The 17962-nt window shown below is 41.0% G+C and overlaps 1 protein-coding gene across 7 annotated transcripts in view; it reads left to right on the top strand.

Annotated features, from left to right (window-relative positions):
• ADGRA3 (adhesion G protein-coupled receptor A3) overlaps positions 1-17962 on the top strand; it is a 117667-nt gene that overhangs the window by 92420 nt on the left and 7285 nt on the right. For all 7 annotated transcript variants that reach the window (XM_032795552.2, XM_032795545.2, XM_032795548.2 and 4 more), the window contains 3 exons: positions 6532-6656; positions 7684-7807; positions 10653-10798. In XM_032795552.2, coding sequence (XP_032651443.1) covers positions 6532-6656; positions 7684-7807; positions 10653-10798 — 395 coding nt within the window. The remainder of the gene's footprint in view (positions 1-6531; positions 6657-7683; positions 7808-10652; positions 10799-17962) is intronic.

Raw genomic sequence — 17962 nt, forward strand, 5'->3', positions numbered from 1 at the left:
AAGTAAGTGGATCCAGAAGTAAAGACACATTTTAAGCTGCTGCTTAGTAATAAATCTGAATAGCTAAAGATATGGATGGTCATAGAAGAACAGTGACAGTTTTTCAAATAAGTAATTTGTGAATGCTACCAGGATCACAGTAGAGGTAAGAAGATCTAAGAAAAGAATGGCTCCAACCAAATACACAGAGGCTTGTTGAAGAGAGGAAAGAATTAAGAGAATTCAGGAAGAGTGAGAGCAGCAAAAGAGCTATTCTGCAGCAAGAGTATGCGGACAAAGGGAAGCTTAAAAATCAGCCAGAAGAGGTGAGAGAATGGATGGAAAGCAAAGTAATAGAAGTCAAGGAGCCATACAAGAAAAAAGATTCTTAAAAGCTTTTTCTAGTCTCCAGACAACTGTCGTCACAACTCTTAAACTGTTGTGGCATTGTGAAGGCTCGAGATGGTACAATTTTAACCACAGAGGAAGGACAGAAAGCCCATTGGATAGAACATTGTAGCTGGTTGAGTACAACCTGGTAATCTTTAACACACTGAGGGATCTGAAGAAATAGCAGACTTACCTATATCAGTAGAAGTAATTGAGTTCGAGAAAGTAACTGAAGAGTGGTAAGGGGTAAGAAACCAGGTTATGATAAGATAGATGCTGAAATGTTAAAAGCTGGAAAGGCAGTGATAGTGAATTATTATGTGCAGGTTGTACAGAATGTTTGGGGGAAAGAGAGCTGCCCTAAAGACTGGAGAAGGTGTCATCTGTAGAAATCCCTAAAAAGAGTAACCAGCTAATTTGTGTTAACTAGATCTGTTTGTACCTGGAAAGTGTTTTGCATTATTATTTTGAGTAGGATGAAAATAGCTGTTAATTAAGTACTCCGGGAATAATAAACTAGATTTTGATCTTGTTGTAGGTAGTGTTGAGACCAGATTTACACCTTGAGAAGACTTACAGAAAAAGGTTTTAAATACCAGCAGAAGATGGTTTTTAACGTCCTTGATTTTACAAAAGCATTTGATAGTGGCCCCAGAGAAGCCATCTGGCAGATCCTGAGAGTCTATGGAATTCCAGCAAAGATTCTTTCTTGAAGTCTGATCCAAACCTCATTGACGTCAATGAGAATCTTTACATTGACTTCTGTGGGCTTTGGATCATGCTTGTATCCTGTTGCAATAAGCCTACTTAGAATATTTCCTCAGAAGATAGTTCTTGCTGCCTCTAATAAATGTTATTTTCCTCCTCTGAGTTCCCCTAACATGTCACTGTCTCTTATTATGTGTTCATTCCAGAGGCTAAATTGCTGGTGCTCTTGGGTGTGTTTTGTTTTTTGATGCCTTATTGCACTGTAAATTCCTGTCTGATTTTTTTGGGGCAAGGCTCTTAGTGTTATTGCTTTCCAGATTTTTACCTCCCATTTGGGTCAGATTATTTTCTTCAGAAATATTAGCTTGAGTTGTTCCAAGTAGTAAAAATTCCATCAGATGGAATGAGATCATATTTTTATTGAAGTATTTTATATGTAATGCTGTATTAAAATAATGTTTTGGTTGCAAATTCAAGCAATTCAGAATTAGAAAATACCAGAATTAATATTGCTCATACAGCCTTAATTATGTCCCTGTGCATGTATGCAGTATGATAATCCTTAATTACATGATCATAACCTATTTATACTATAGGATCCCTGCCTCAATTATTGGACAGGATGGACAGCAAAAGAGGCAGAGGATTACAAGAGGGGAGAGAATATCTCCTGTGAATAGGGTGTTGGATTCAATCCAAGGAGAGTCTAATCCTATATCATGGCTCTGCCACAAACTTTCTATTTAACGGTTGGAAAGACTGTCATAGTACATATGCACAGAAGGACCAAATTAAGGTTGCATACTGCATGAACCAGAGGGTCCACTTAGAGGGGCTGGGTTAGATTCTAGGCAGATCAGCTGATACCCACCAGACATTCCTAGTGGTTATGTCTCAAGTTACTTATTGAGTGATCCAGTATCCATTTTATAAATGTATTACAGTTAATAAAGATAAATTCAAGAAAGCATGTTTCTAAAACAAAGGTACTAATGCCACTAAACTGTTAAATAATATAATTATCCTATTAAAGTCAGGTCAATGAGTTAACAGTGATAATGGATTGAATCAGTGAGTCAGATCATCAGATTAATAGAACAAAAGCCAATCCTTGTAAATCCCAAAACAGGAATCTGAGGTAGCTGTGTGTTTAGTTATAAACCCCAGTTGAACTCAAGGCAATGAAATCAACAGAGCTGGTTCAATGTTTTAGTATCAGTTTTACTATTTAAAACAAAACTATTTACATCAAAGTCATGTATCTGAGCCAACTGAGGTTTCCTCCTTAGATTTCACTATTCTTTTTCGAGTGCTGGTCCCTGTGTGTATTCCCTGTGGGTACACGTGCATTCCATGTGCTTGGAGCCAGAGAATTTTGAAAGCAGTGTTCATTGGTTCACACATGTGACCTTGCTCACCTTATGTCTCTGACTGAGGAGATATAGGATGGGGCATACAGACCACCTCTCCAGTTGCTTCTCACCACCACATGGCCTGGGTCAGAACCTCCAGTGTCTGAATCTTCAGCTTTCTCCTTTATCTCTGAATATATTTAGATATATATAAATAATTTTTATAGTTCAAGTTTTAAGGTTTTTGTCTGATAGTTTGTATTTTAGAGTGAGTGCGTTAGTCTCTGTTCCATACCCCCACAAGATCCGTCTCCGGGGCAAGGGAGTCTGCCCCCCTAGATCCCTCAGTGGGGCCTTCTAAGGGAGCAGAGAGCATTCTGATAAGCATGAGGCTACATCTTCCTCGAGATCCACATTGAAGAAGTCAGATTCAGACCTGCCTAAACTGATCACGTCTATAGGCTCAGCCTAAGAGAACTTAGTATGTTCTAAGTGTCAGAGGCATGATAAGAATACCACAAGTCTAGGGCTCCATCAGCACCAGATTGCGATCCTGTAGCACCAGTACCCCAGGTCAGTTGCACTGTAGATTTTACACCAAAGATAACACTTGTAGACAATCCTATAATTAACTAAAGATTTCTTAACTGTGAAAAAGAAATGAGTTATTTACAAGTTTATATCACATAAACATACACACACAAATGAGTTACAGTCTTAAGTTTCAGAAGGTAATAGAAACTTCTATAATAAGCAAGCTGTATATGTCCTTCGGGGCTAACCCAGGCCAAACACTGGGTATCTTTTGCTTATGCTTAGTAATCCTTGTCCTTCTGAGTCCAAACAGCATAAAGATATGTTTTTTTACTTGTCAGGGATTTTTATTGCCTTTCCCCAGAATTCAAGCTGATGGGATGAGTACGTATGCACCTCTCTTCATGGGTGTGGCGGGAAGCACTCAACAAAGTCTGTCTTTTGTTCTATTATATTTGACAATGGTTTCTCTCTCTATGGGCCTTCCTTTGCTGGGCAAGAGATAACACCTCCTGTGGCAAACTAGTATTTCATATTTGGTAGTGCTTCTCTCCTGACTAACAGTCTGCAGTTTCAGAGCAAATACTTTTAGTTACAGAGCAAACACTTAAATATTACCTTATAACATGGGATGCAGCTATCGTAAGTGAAATTAATGCACACAGCAACTTAAAGCATTTCATAAAGTCTAAACATATTCTTACAAACCTAATACCTATTTTAACAGTTGTAACACAGACCTGAGAGAGACTGTTTTCCAGCTATGAATTTGTCAGTGCTCAGTTGAGGCCTAAGGGGTTTGACATGAGCTGGCACCTGGTCTGCCAGAGTCACAGGTGTCTACTTGAGATTTCCATCCACAGATTTGCGAGACACTGTGCCTTGGTACAGGACTCCTCAGCTAATGCATTTTTTGGAATGTCAGTCCTTCATTCGTCTCTTTCATGTACAATCTCTCACCCTCCTCTTTGAGTACAGCTTGTCAGTCACTCACAGTGGAGTAGACATAGGAACCAGCACTCAAAGAATAAGAAAGAGTTACCTTTCCTTATAGTAACTGGAAGCTCTTTGAGATGTGGGAGCCTTATCTATTCCACTACCCACTCTCCTCCCCTTCTGCTTTGGATCTTCTCTGATTTGAGATAAAGAAGGAACTGGAGAGGTGGTTGGTCCACCCAGCCTTTTATCTCCTCAGTCAGAGGCATGAGGTGAGCCAGGGCCCATGTGTGGACCAACGGATACTGCTTTCAGAATTCTCCGGCTCTGGGCACATGGCGTGTGTGCATGCCAATACTGGAATACAGATAGGGGACCATGCATCTCAAATCTCCAGTTACTATAAGGTAAGTAACTTTCTCTCATTTATAATGGCTAATCTATTCTCCCCACTCCAAAAAAACAAAAACAAAATCCACAAATACAGCCTTTAACAAAATACTCTGAAAAATGGATGTTTAGCAGCTCTCACTTAAACTGTAGCAGACAGCTTGCCTTCTCTAGACATTTTCACATAACACCATATTCAAAGATTTTACAACACAGCATCTTAGGGCTATTTAAGTTTGGGGACTGTTCTTTCTGATGCTTCCTCATGAGCTCTTTACATGTAGTAATACATGCATGCACTCAGCCACACATTCACCCTAAAATAATAAAAAGGACGGCCCGCTCCCAGCTAATAAATACAAGACAAAAAAATAAAAACAGGAAAAAAGAGAAAAAGAAGTTAGAGCCCTTCAGCTCTCTTGGCTGTAAAACTCATACAATATAGGAGTTGTAAATGAAGTCAAGGGATCAGGCAATGAAGTAACTGTCATGGTACTTCATGCTTCCAGGGTTTTTGGGTACTGGGAGAATGGTCAGGCTGGAATAGCCCATGGTTTTGACTTCCAAGGAGCTAAGAATGTCAGTCTCTGATCAGGTGTCTTGCTGGTCTGAAAGACTACAAGTCCTTTTGCATTTACCTTGCTGTATATCATTGTGGTTCTAGCTTGCTGCCCCTTACAGTACATCTCGCAAGGTTTCTGGGCCTGGGTTGTGAAATATGCCTTGAAGCCCTAAAACATGGTCCCTTTACATCGAAATGGCAAGTTTTGATCAAATGTGAGTCTAAGAAAGTCACACTTGAGACAGCAGTTTCCTTAAAATATCCATTGTTGTGACCATATGCAGTGTGAATCCTGAAATATCAAAAATGAATCCAGCTTTGAAGGAGTTGCCGTAGTTAGTCTTCCAGGTAAACAGTTCAATAAAACGTGGTAACAGCGTCCAAAAGAGGGCCTCAAAAAGGTTCATCTAAAAATTGTCCAACGGAAACAATCATTTCATCATGCATTCCTCAGCATTATTTTATTGTAAATTTAGATATGTCTTGACAGCTGTTGCATCTTTTCCTTTGCAACAAGAGAATTGGTGCAGTGGTTCTCAAAGCCAGTCTGCTGCTTATTCAGGGAAACCGCCTGGCGGGCTAGGCTGGTTTGTTTATCTGCCGCATCCTCAAGTTCGGCTGATCGTGGCTCCCACTGACGTCCCAGGCCAATGGGGGCTGCAGGAAGGGCAGCCAGCACATCCCTTGGCCCGGGCTGCTTCCCACAGCAACCATTGGCCTGGAGTGGTGAACCGTGGGCAGTGGGAGCCATGATCGGCCGAACCTGAGAACACGGCAGATAAACAAACCAGGGGCTTTCCCTGAACAAGTGGCGGATCGGCTTTGAGAATCACTGCTTTAGTGTAGTTTCCCTTTAAGTTTATACTAGTTCTGTATTCTCATATACACTATTTCTCACAATAAGCAACTTTAATTCTAACATTTCCTGAAAAGTTCTGAATGCTTAACTGTGCAACCTCAACATCCTTTTAATGCAACTTTTATTATTTATTAATATATGTACACAAACTCATCTACGATTCTACTTATTTTGTCGCTATCAGTACTAAAAAAGGACACACATACAGCAATTTAGTGGGGTTTTGGAATATTATTATACTTAAATTTCAGGTCTCCATAGCTGTACCCTAAAGAGTTGTTTTTTAGTAATCTTAACCATTTTACTAAAAATGTGTATATTATTGTCAGTTACTGAAATGTAATACATCACTACCTCGATATAACACCACCCAATATAACACAAATTAGGATAGAAGGTGGTAAAGCAGTGCTCCAGGGGGTCAGGTGGATCAAAGCAAGTTCAATATACCTCCCAAGGACAGCGTTATATTGAGGTAGAGATGTAGTAATTCAAATGACTTTTTTACTGCCTGTGCTAACCAAACACATAAGTACTATGTGTGTTGATAAAGTAGGTGAATTCCTAATAGCGCCATTGCAAATTGCTTACTTAATTAAACTTGAATATGTGAAGTTAAAATGTTGTGTTAAGCTTTTATTATTCATTCACACTGAACTGCAGTGACTTGCAGACTTGACTACATGTTTACTGTATGACTTGAAATATATTCCCAGTATGTTCTTTTGGATTTTAAAATGAAAGTCCCAGTTACTTATTTTGCTCATCATCAAAAGTAGGATAAAAATGCTGACTAATGCCACTTTTTTTTTTTCTGTCAGGATTTGGCAGGAGGTGAATTGTACACCCAACCAGCTGCTCTCTTGCATCCACTTATTTATGCTACTTCTATAGTTCTGCTAATGTGCCTCTTGATGATCATAGTCAGCTATATATACCACCATGGGTAAGAAATAAAAATAATGGAGATTTATGTAATGCAGATCTCAAGTTACACTTACTCTTAGACTTATTGTGTGAAATCAAGCAAATATTAATATAAAGAGACTTGGAAGGATTCAGTTTCTTTCCCCCAGTAAATGTCAGTTTTATCACACGTACATACAAACAATATATTTCCATTAATGATGATCAAAGTTTACAGACAGGCAAAGTAAAGACACATACTGCTTGAAAAGTTCAGAATCTGATTTAAGGCTGTCTTTAGATATTTACGTTGTATATTTTGACGTGCTGTTGACAATTTATTTTAATAGTTATAAAGCTTCAGCTGTTTGAATCTGTGTCTCGTCACTGAATAATAGTCTGACAACCACCATAATTTCCCCAAATGTGAATGTCAAAATCAAAGAAAATTGAAAAAATGCTTAAAAATAAAAATCAGTATAAAAACAATTGAATTCTGTGAAGCCTAAATGTATACCAGTGTTAAGAATTACTAGCCCAGGCATATATGGTATTGAGCCCTCTCAAAATCTAATTTTTAAAAGGCCAGCTTCAGACTCATACACAGTTCAGAATGTTGTCACATATTATCCTTTAAGTTATGAAATCCTACAGAAAAGTTGTCTCATACATGCCTCTCATACATACCTTATCACAAATAGTGTTTTATATACTAAAGCCGAAATCTTCAGCCAAACCTCCTTTTTGACAGCCACATTTTTTACCACAGAATTGTATCTGAATATTTTGCTCCTGCAAACATCAGTGATTAAATGGAAATGGATTTGACAACTAAGCCTTAATACTATATATGCCTACATTTTTTTCCTCCTTGTACATGAAGTAAGAAACACCTCTTTAGAATTAAAGACCAGTTTTTAAAGGTATTTGAGCGTTGCAGCGCTGAGCACAGCAATGCCTAAGTCTCATGTTCACAAAGGATTAGGTACTTAGAAGCCAAGACTGTGTTTCTGAAAGATAAGCATGCAGTGATGTGTTATATAGACAAAAATATTTTTCTTTAACAGTGTGATCAGGATCAGCGTTAAAAGCTGGCATATGTTAGTTAACCTGAGCTTCCATATTTTCCTGACATGTGTGATGTTTATTGGAGGTATAACTCAGACCAAGAGCACCAGCGTTTGCCAAGCAGTAAGTAAACATAGAAGTAAAATTAGAAATGTAAGAAATTATAATCAAATATAAATACATGATTCATGGCTATTGTAAAAATAATGAATTACGGTCATGTTTAAGCAAATCTTTGCTCAATTATGTTACCCTGATTTCTGCTGAGAAAGCTAAGGCAGACCCAAAATTTGCTTAGCAACAGTATATGGAAATTATTTAAATCTGGTATGTAAACAGAGTATGGATTTTTTTTTTTTTTTTTTTTTTTTTTTTTTTTTTTTTGCAATCATACCTGATTCCATTTGAGGATAGAAGTTACCAGCTTCATGACTCCTCTATATGATTTGCAGACCAGCAATAACTTTTGACTTCAGATGAAGGTTTCATATATCTTCATCCACTCATGAGGGAAAGAATCTGAAAACTGGAAGATTAATAGGATTGGGTAGTGAGAGAGAATACATATTTGTTTTTCTAAAGTTTTAGAGGTAGTATCTCAAGTTCCTTTATGTAGTAGTTGTATTTCTAAAGGCTATCAATTATAAAATCAATTGTTTCAAGAACTATCAGTGATTTGAGCAGTGGCTTGCTAAACCCAGGGTTCTGAGTACAGTCCTTGAGGAGGCTACTTAGGGATCTGGGGCAAAATCAGTACTTAGTCCTGTTAATGAAGACAGGGGGCTAGACTTGACCTTTCAAGGTCCCTTCCAGTTCTGTGAGATAGGTATATCTCCATATGTTATGTTATATATAGTTTTGTATGCCACATGGAAAAAAGAGTAGTAGAACATTTACTTTTCCTCCTACATGATCTCTTCAGGTTCCTTCCAGCCCTACAGTTCTATTATTCTGCTTAGAATGAGAAAGTGACTGCTCATTCCTTCCCTATTTAGAATTTGTTTCCACTCCAAAGACCTGTGCTTTTTATAAATAAAAGCCACCAGTTTCATCTGTTCTGTGATTTTCTATAATTTCAGAGTGTTCATTTTATACAGAGTTTGAGCATTCGTAGCTCTACTGAGACTGATGTTTGAGCTCACAAGGTGATGTCTAAGCCAGTTTCAGGGTTTCAGCTGTAATAGCAGGTGCCATCTTGTATCAATGTCAATTAAATGTTTCTTGAATTTTTTATCATTTCTGTTTCTTACATCCATTTTAAAACTCACAAAGAATATTAGGACACCACCTGGTGACTCCTGGAGTGGCTAAAGAAAATACTTTTCACAACACATGCATTTTCCTTTTAATTTCCTGTATATAAGGTTAACAATCCAATAGGGCAGCATAGGTTCAGTAAAAAAATGCTCAGCCTTTTCCTGCTGCTGCCCCACTGCCGGAGCCTTGCCCTGCTCCTGGAGTCTCTTTTTCTCTGGAAGGGGAAGGCCTCTAGCAGCAGTTCCCTGCTGCAGCCTTTCCCCACTGCCTCCCATCTACTGGAGCCTTTCCCTACTTCCAGAGTCTTTTTTCCTGTGGTAGGGAAAGGCTCCAGCAGTAGGGAGGCAGGGTGACACTATACTGTTTAAAAAAATTAAAAAAAAAAAAAAAAATGAAGGAGGAGGAGGCACATCTTAGACAAGTAGAGAGCCATGTAGGGTATATACTCAGGCGCATACCCACACCCTTTATGTGTGTCTTTTACTCGGCTGAGCTATGCCTCACTGTCTGCACTGCTGTTTATACCTGTGCTAGGGGAACTACACATGTATGTACACAAAAAAGGGGTGTAGTGTAGGTGCGCGCACACTCTCGCACTCCCGTTCTCCAGCAAACGATGCATATCATTTCTACCTTTTTTGTTGCTGTCACTGAAGTCATGTGTGAATTCTGCTTCCCTGCACTCTGTTCATTTCAATAAAAGTGTGAAATTCAAAGTTTCAATGGACACAGGCAGTTTTTTCTTTTTCTTAAACGCTACCCAAGAAATTAGAATTTTAGAAAACCAAATGGTCCATGCACCTTTAACGTTACATGTATAAACACAAAAAGTCTGAATTCAGCTACTGTTTTCCTAATAATAATTCATACTCATTCCATGAATCTATTAATTTGAATTACTAAGACTGTTAAACTTGTATCCAACTATATGTACTGTGGCTCCTGGTTGCCTTATATTAAAGTCAGTGAGTTACCAGTTTCTGGCTCACTACATGCAGTGTCTACAAGATGGTTACCACGAGAACCTTACTTTTACTGTTCCATCATTTCTTGGTATTTAAATGTCTAGCTGTAACATTCTATTGACATTTTAAAAAAATTATGTGTTTCATAAGATATGAATATATTTGGTTTATAACAAATGTTATTACATTTATGAATGATCTACCTGTTTTTCGGTTTACTTTTAAATGCCTAATTCATTCATGTAAGAAAGTCATTTTAGGTGGTTTGTCATTTAAAATTAAGCCAAAATAAAACAAAAATATTCTGTAGAAGAGCTGAACTTTTAAAAAATTAAAGTACGTTAGGTCGGTGGTTCTCAAAGCCGGTCCCACCGCTTGTTCAGGGAGAGCCCTTAGCGGGCCAGGTTGGTTTGTTTACCTGCCGCGTCCACAGATTCAGCTGATCGCGGCTCCCGCTGGCTGTGGTTCACTGCTCCAGGCCAATGGGGCCCACAGAAAGGTGCGGGCCAAGGGATGTGCTGGCCGCGCTTTCCACAGCCCCTATTGACCCAGCAAGTGGGAGCTGTGATCGGCCTAACCTGCGGACGTGGCAGGTAAACAAACTGGCCTGGCCCACCAGGGGCTTTCCCTGAACAAGCGGCAGACCGGCTTTGAGAATCACTGAATTAGGTGCTGTATAAATAATTATAAAAAAAAAAAAAATGTCTGAACTAGTAAAGCTTGTGTTTTTAACATTTATTTTCAAGGTTGGGATAATTCTGCATTATTCTACTCTTGCCACAGTACTGTGGCTGGGAGTGACATCTCGTAACATCTATAAACAAGTTACTAAAAAAGCAAAGAGGTGTCAAGATCCTGATGAGCCACCTCCTCCACCTAGACCAATGCTCAGGTGAGAGCACTGTGTTGTTTAATGTCTGCTTTATCGTTTGTCTTTCAGTTAGAATTTCTGAAGTAGACTAAACATAATTTTGGATGCTTTGAATGAAATGGGAAATATTATCATGGGAAACATCCAGTAACACAGTGCTATAATATTTGGCACACCTACAATACCTTTGTTGCAAGGCTTTCAAAGGTGTTTCCAAATTATTAATATAGATCCGAAAACAATCATGAAGTTGAAAAAGAGGATCATTCTTATTAGAGGAGGGTGCTATTCCTGTTTCACAGATTAAGAAACTGAGGCACAGAGTCATGAAATTATTTACCCAAGAGTCCTACATGATAGCAGTAGCAGAGGTGGGATTGGGATTTTGGGGTGGAATTATCAAAAGTCCTCAGCTTTGGCCTCACACTGTTCCCATTTAATTTGAAAATCTCACCCTACATCCCCTGACTCCTAGTCCTGTGTTTTAAACACAGGAATTATTTTTTTTAAATTTCAATTCAAGATGAAACTGTTCAGCAAATTCTCTGATTAGAGAAAGAAAAATAGAGAAAAGATTAAAGAAGAAAAATGTGTTAGACATGGTAAATAGGAAAATTACAAGAATGCATTTCAGTTAAAATTTTCTTCATGCCTTCTAAAATTACTGAAATATAATTATTTTTTCTTCAAGTAGATTGTGTCTTGTTTACTTGAAAATACGATTTAAATCTAGCATTAAAAGTTTTTATTCCAGAGCTATGCTGAACTCATATCAATATTAATTAAACCTTGCTAATCCAGAATTCTCCACAAGGTGGCAGAAGTTGATTGGCTTTGTTTCCATTTGAAAGCCAAATGAGACACTTATTTCCGAAATTTGATAAGTCAGTAGCTAATATCAAAGTGCTTTTCTTGTTGAGAACATTGGATAAATTCAAATTCAATTACATTTAACAATTGAGGGAAGAAATACCTAGTTTATACATTTAGTCAGAGAAAGTAGGAGGTAATTACTAAATAACTAATGCAAGAGTTAGCAAATGTTCATTTTGCTTTCTTTGAGTAACTTTTAAGCACATTTTCTTTAAATAAATAAATCTATTCTAAATGGATTCTTGTACCATACTCATCACTATAATATGTGAGCAGCTTCAGTACATCATTAAACAACGTGACTAACATCTGTCATGTTTCTTCACTCATCCTCTCACCAAGGGAAGAAGTGTGTGCAGTAGAGTATCTCTTTTTGGAAGGTTTTTAGATATATATACTGCTGCTCACAAACAGGGAAGAATTAGTAGGGGAAGTAGAAGTGGGTGGCAACCTGGGCAACAGTGACCATGAGATGATTGTGTTCAGGATCCTGACAAAAGGAAGCAAGGAGAGCAGCAGAATACAGACCCTGGACTTCAGAAAACAGACTTTGATTCCGTCAGGGAACTGATGGGCAGGATTCCCTAGGAGGCTGATATGAGGGGGAAAGAAGTCTAGAAGAGCTGGCTGTATTTTAAAGAAGTCTTATTGAGGGAACAGGAACAAGCCATCCTGATGTATAGAAAGAATAGCAAATATGTCAGGCGTCCAGCTTAGCTTACCGGAGAAATCTTTGGTGAGCTTAAACACAAAAAAGAAGCTTACAAGAAGTGGAAATTTGGATAGATAACTAGGGAGGAGTATAAAAATATTGCTTGAGAGTGCAGGAGGTGTAATCAGGAAGGCCAAAGCACAATTGGAGTTGTAGTTCGCAAGGTTTTTACAGGTATATTAGCAACAAGAAGTAGTAAAGTATGGGACCCTTACTGAACTGGGGAGGCAACCTAGTGACAGATGATGTGGAAAAAGCTGAAGTACTCAATGCTTTTTTTGTCTTGGTCTTCACAGACAATGTCAGCTCCCAGAATGCGGCACTGGGCAGCACAGTAGGGGGAAGAGGTGAGCAGCCCTCAGAGGTGAAAGAACAGGTTAGAAAAGCTAGACATGCACAAGTCCATGGGGCCGGATGCAATGCATCCAACTGTGCTGAGGGAGTTGGCTGATGTGATTGGGGGATGTCCCGGACGACTGGAAAAAGGCAAATATAGTGTCCATCTTTAAAAAAGGGAAGAAAGAGAATCCAGGGAACTACAGACTGGTCAGCCTCACCTCAGTCCCTGGAAAAATCATGTAGCAGATCCTCAAGGAATCCATTTTGAAGCACTTGGCAGAGAGGAAGGTGATCAGGAACTGTCAACATACATTCACCAAAGGCAAGTCATGCCTGACCAACCTGATTGCCTTCTATGATGAGATAACTGGCTCTGTGGTTATGGGGAAAGCGGTGGACATGATATACCTTGACTTTAGCAAAGCTTTTGATACGGATTTCCACAGTATTCTTGCCAGCAAGTTAAATAAGTATGGATTGGATGAATGGACTTTTAAGGTGGATAGAAAGCTGGCTAGATAGTCGGGCTCAACAGGTAGTGACCAATGGCTCAATGTCTAGTTGGCAGCAGGTATCAAGCGGAGTGCCCCAGGGGTCAGTCCTGGGGCCAGTTTTCTTCAACATCTTCATTAATGATCTGGACGATGGGATGGATTGCATCCTCAGCAAGTTCACAAATGACTGTAAGCTGGGAGGAGAGGTAAATATGCTGGAGAGTAAGGGATGGGGTCCAAAGTGACCTAGACAAATAGGAGGAATGGGCCAAAAGAAATCTGATGAGGTTCAACAAGGACAAGTTGAGTCCTGCACTTAGGACGGAAGAATCCCATGCACTGCTACAGACTGGGGACCAACTGGCTAAGCAGCAGTTCTGCAGAAAAGGACCTGGGGATTACAGTGGACGAGAAGTTGGATAGGAGACAACAGTGTGCCCTTGTTGCCAGGAAGGCAAACAGCATATTGGGCTGCATTAGTAGGAGCATTGCCAACAGATTGAGGGAAGTGATTATTCCCCTCCATTCAGTACTGGTGAGCCGTATCTGGAGTATTCCATCCAGTTTGGGGCCCCCCATATAGAAAGGATGAGGACCAATTGGAAAGGGTCCAGTAGAGGGCAATGAAAATGGTTAGGGGGCTGGGACACATGACTTATGCGGAGAGGCTGAGGAAACTAGTATTATTAGTCTGCAGAAGAGAAGAGTGAGGGTGGATTTGATAGCCAGCTTCAACTACCTGAAGAGGGGTTCCAAAGAGGATGAAGCTAAGCTGTTCTCAGTGGTGACAAATGACAGGAGCAATGGTCTCAAGTTGAAGTGGGAGAGGTCTAGATTTGATATTAGGAAAAACAATTTCACTAGCAGGGTGGTGAAGCACTGGAATGGCTTACCTAGGGACGGGCTGGAGTCTCCATCCTTAGAGGGTGTTTAAGGCCTGGCCTGACAAAGCCCTGACTGGGATGATTTATTTGGAGTTGGTCCTGCTTTGAGCAGGGGGTGGACTAGATGACCTCCAGAGGTCTCTTCCAACCCTAATATTCTGTGTTTAAGAAGGCAGGGCCAAAGAAATGCATGTTGAATGTAGAGCAGAAAGTGGAGGTTTCATTCCACAGAAAGTTTTGTCTCCCACACAGGCAAACTTTTACCCTTATCGTGGAGAGTTTGATTATACCCCAGGAGCAAAATTGTCAACCCTAGTCTCCATTCTGGAGCTTTAGGTGATGTTTTAGATATCCCGGCCCAGGCCATTGAACATTTTGAAGATAAGGACTGAGATCCTGAACTTGATTTGAAGTTCTGTGAAAAGCCAGTGTAAAAAGTGGAGGGAAGGTTTGATATAGTCATGGCAGTCTATGTTGCTGAGGAAATGTGCTTCAGAGTTCTGTATCAATTGGAGTTTCGTAAGGGCTGAAGGCTTCATGCCCATGTATACTGCATTACTGTGATCTGGCCAAGAGATGACAAAGGCATGCATAACCGAGTCCAGGTCACCATCCATCAGGATGAGACAGAGTTTCCTTGCTGACCAGAAATGGTAGAGAGCATTTCTCTTGGGTGCTGCTAGGTGAGAGCATAGTGTCAGTGAAGAATTCAGGATCAAATCTAAACAATGGGCTGATAAGATCCTCCATCCGTGCCACTAAAGTTCTTTCCGTCCCATGCACTGGCCTGAATCCAGACAATGCCAGATCTAGGATATTCACTTCAGTTAGATGAGCTTGTGGTTGGCCTTTGGACTAGCCTCTCTGAAATTGCGCAGGAATAGATCATTTGACACAGAGTGCTAGTTGGCTAGAGCCAATGTATCCAAGGTGGGTGGATTTTTTTCAGTGTTGGTCAGACTGTTGCATGTTTGAAAGAGGAAGGAAAGATTCCTTCTCTGAACGAGTTGTTAGCTACTTTGATCAGGAGTGATACCAGTTCATAACTCTTTCAGAAGCTAGGAAAAGCAAGAGTTGGATTCACAGGGCTTAGGGCCCGATTTCTTTACGGTGTCGAGAAATCTTGATGAGTGACCTTTGGGAGACGGTCTACTGGTTGGTGGGTGTAGGCAGGTTGTATGTGGCTTGCTTGGGAAGACTTTCCAAATGTGTGTACTCATCAGCAGAGTATAATGATAGTTCTTGTTCGAGTGATTGTTCATGTGTATTCCACAGTAGGTGTGCGTGCTTGCCATGTGCACTGGTGCCAGAAGTTTTTCCCCTAGCAGTACCCGTAGGGGAGCACCTCAGCGACCCCTGGAGTGGCACCTCAATAGCGCAGTATAAGGGGCTCTGCACACTCCCCCAACCCTTGGTTCCTTCTTGCCACCAGCAAAGGATGCTTCAGAACTGCTCTGCTCCAGTTTTGCTGTAGCTCATCCCCGAAACTGCTTGTTCATTCAGTGTATGGTACCGGTAGTTAATTGTTTAGTTAGTTTAGTTTAGCTAAAGCGCCTGGGCAGGGGAATGCCTCGTGCCCTGGGTTTTAAGTTGTGTGACACTTGTAGGCGATCTATGCCACTGAGTAATCTGTACATGGACTGTCTACGCTGTTTGGAGGAAACCCATCTCAGCGATTGCTGCAAGATTTGCAAGTTGTTTAAGCCTCAGAAAAAGAGAGAGAGGGACATTAGACTCCAGGCTATCCTGATGGAGTTGGCACTGACCCCGGCTCCGGTGCGCCGCTCCGAGTCGGCACCGCGGTGTCAGTGCGCAGCGACCCTTTGGCGCCATCGACTAGTCAGCCCTGTTTCCCGTCCACGGGGCACGCCAAGAAGGCTAGGAAGAGGCCATCTTCGCCACGGCACTGGAGTAAACACAGGACAGAGGCTAGACCCCCATCAGGTGGTTCTCGATCCCCACCGGCCTCGAGGCCTCCGACTCAAGTTGAGCGGAGTAGCCTAGCCCATTTGGAGCAGGCCTGCCCGAATGCCATCCACACCAGAAGTCTTGCAGGCAGCCCGGGACGTTATGTCCATGCCGATACCAGGAGCACTGCTGATGGCCCCGCACTCCAGAGGCAAGCTGCCACTGGGATCTCCGCAGTCGTCCCGGCTTGGTACCAGTCTTGGTTGAGGGAATGTTCTCGATTCCATTCGCCATCCAGCAACTGTTCAGGGCAAAGTCCACATGGATCGCCCTCGACACCCACCAGGTTGTCTGGTTGGGTTCCATCTGACCAAGACTATCGGCACTGCTCCACCTCGAGGAGCAAACACTGATGGGACCGAGGTAGATATCGCCAAAGGTCCTCGTCTCGGAGGGGCTATTGCATCTGATCACAGCACGAACTTTGATATCATTCCCATTCAGCGTCCCGCTCCAGGACCCCACCATGGCAACGCCTCCGCAGCCCCAGGCATCAGTTGCTGGCATCTCACTGGCACGGGTCCACCTGCCAAAGCCAATCATGGAGCAGCTGTTACCAACAGTACCGGTTCTCCACATCAGGATTGTGGTCCCGTGATTGGCATCACTCCTGGTGCTGTTGCTCCTCCTGGTCCAGTAACAGGAGGAAGGCATCAGAGTAACAGTAGGGGAAAGAAATTAGCATGGGGAAATAGGTTTTACTATTTTTTACTAATTTTTCCCCCTACTGTTACTCACACCTTCTTGTCAGCTGTTGGAAATGGGCCATCCTGATTATCTCTACGAAATTTTTTTTTCTCCTGCCGAGAATAGCCCACCTTAACTGATTACTCTTTATAGTTAGTATGGCAACGCCCATTTTTTCATGTCTTCTGTGTATATATATATATATCTCCCTACTGTATTTTCCACTGCATGCATCTGATAAAGTGGGTTTTAGCCCACGAAAGCTTATGCTCAAATAAATTTGTTAGTCTCTAAGGTGGCTAAAGTATTCCTTGTTCTTTTTGCTGATACAGACTAACACAGCTACCACTCTGATTCCTCCAACAGAAAGTGTAACCTATATTTTTATGATTATTACAGTGGAAAGCAAAGATGGTCTCATGGTTAAGCATTATCAAGACTAACAGGAAGGACTTGATTGTGATTCTAAAGTTTAAGGTAATTTGGGTGAAAGTGATCATGAATAGATAGATTGATCATGATAGACTTCATGATTCTTAGGAAAGGAAGGAGATGAGTGAGAATAGCAAAATGACAATGGACTTCAAAAAAAAAGCAAACTTAAACAGATTCAGAGAACTGATAGGTCAAGCCCCATGAGAAGAAAATATAAGGGAAAAAGGAGAGCTGGTAGTTTCTCAGAGACTATCCTGGTGTGATGGAAAGATAGGAAGGAATAGTAAGAGGCCAATATAGCTCCATCAGGAACTCTTTAATTTCCTGAATATCAAAATGATAAAAAGTGGAAACATGAACAAATTGCTAAAGATGAGTACAAAAGAATAGCACAAGCATGTAGGAATAAAATCAGAAAGGCTGAGGCTAGGTCTCCATTGGGAGGGAGGGATTGTATCATAGGTCGATTTACCTGGCCATGAGGACGGCAGCGAGTCAACCGCTGCTGCTCCTCCATCAACTCAGCTTCCCCCTGTTGACGCGGTGGAGTTCCGGAGTCGACAGCAGAGTGATCAGGGATCAATTTTATCATGTCTACACCAGATGCAATAAATTGATCCCCAAGAGATCAATCACTACCTGCCGATCCAGTGGGTAGTGTAGACGCACCCTAATGCACAGAAGGAGTCACACCTAGCAAAGGACGTAAAAGTTAGGAAAAAGAGGTTATAGAAATGCATTAGGAGCAAAAGAAAGACAAAGGAAAGTATACTTAGTGGGGAATGGGAGAAGG

This window comes from Chelonoidis abingdonii, chromosome 5 (assembly GCF_003597395.2).
Source record: "Chelonoidis abingdonii isolate Lonesome George chromosome 5, CheloAbing_2.0, whole genome shotgun sequence".
NCBI classification, from domain to species: Eukaryota; Metazoa; Chordata; order Testudines; family Testudinidae; genus Chelonoidis; species Chelonoidis abingdonii.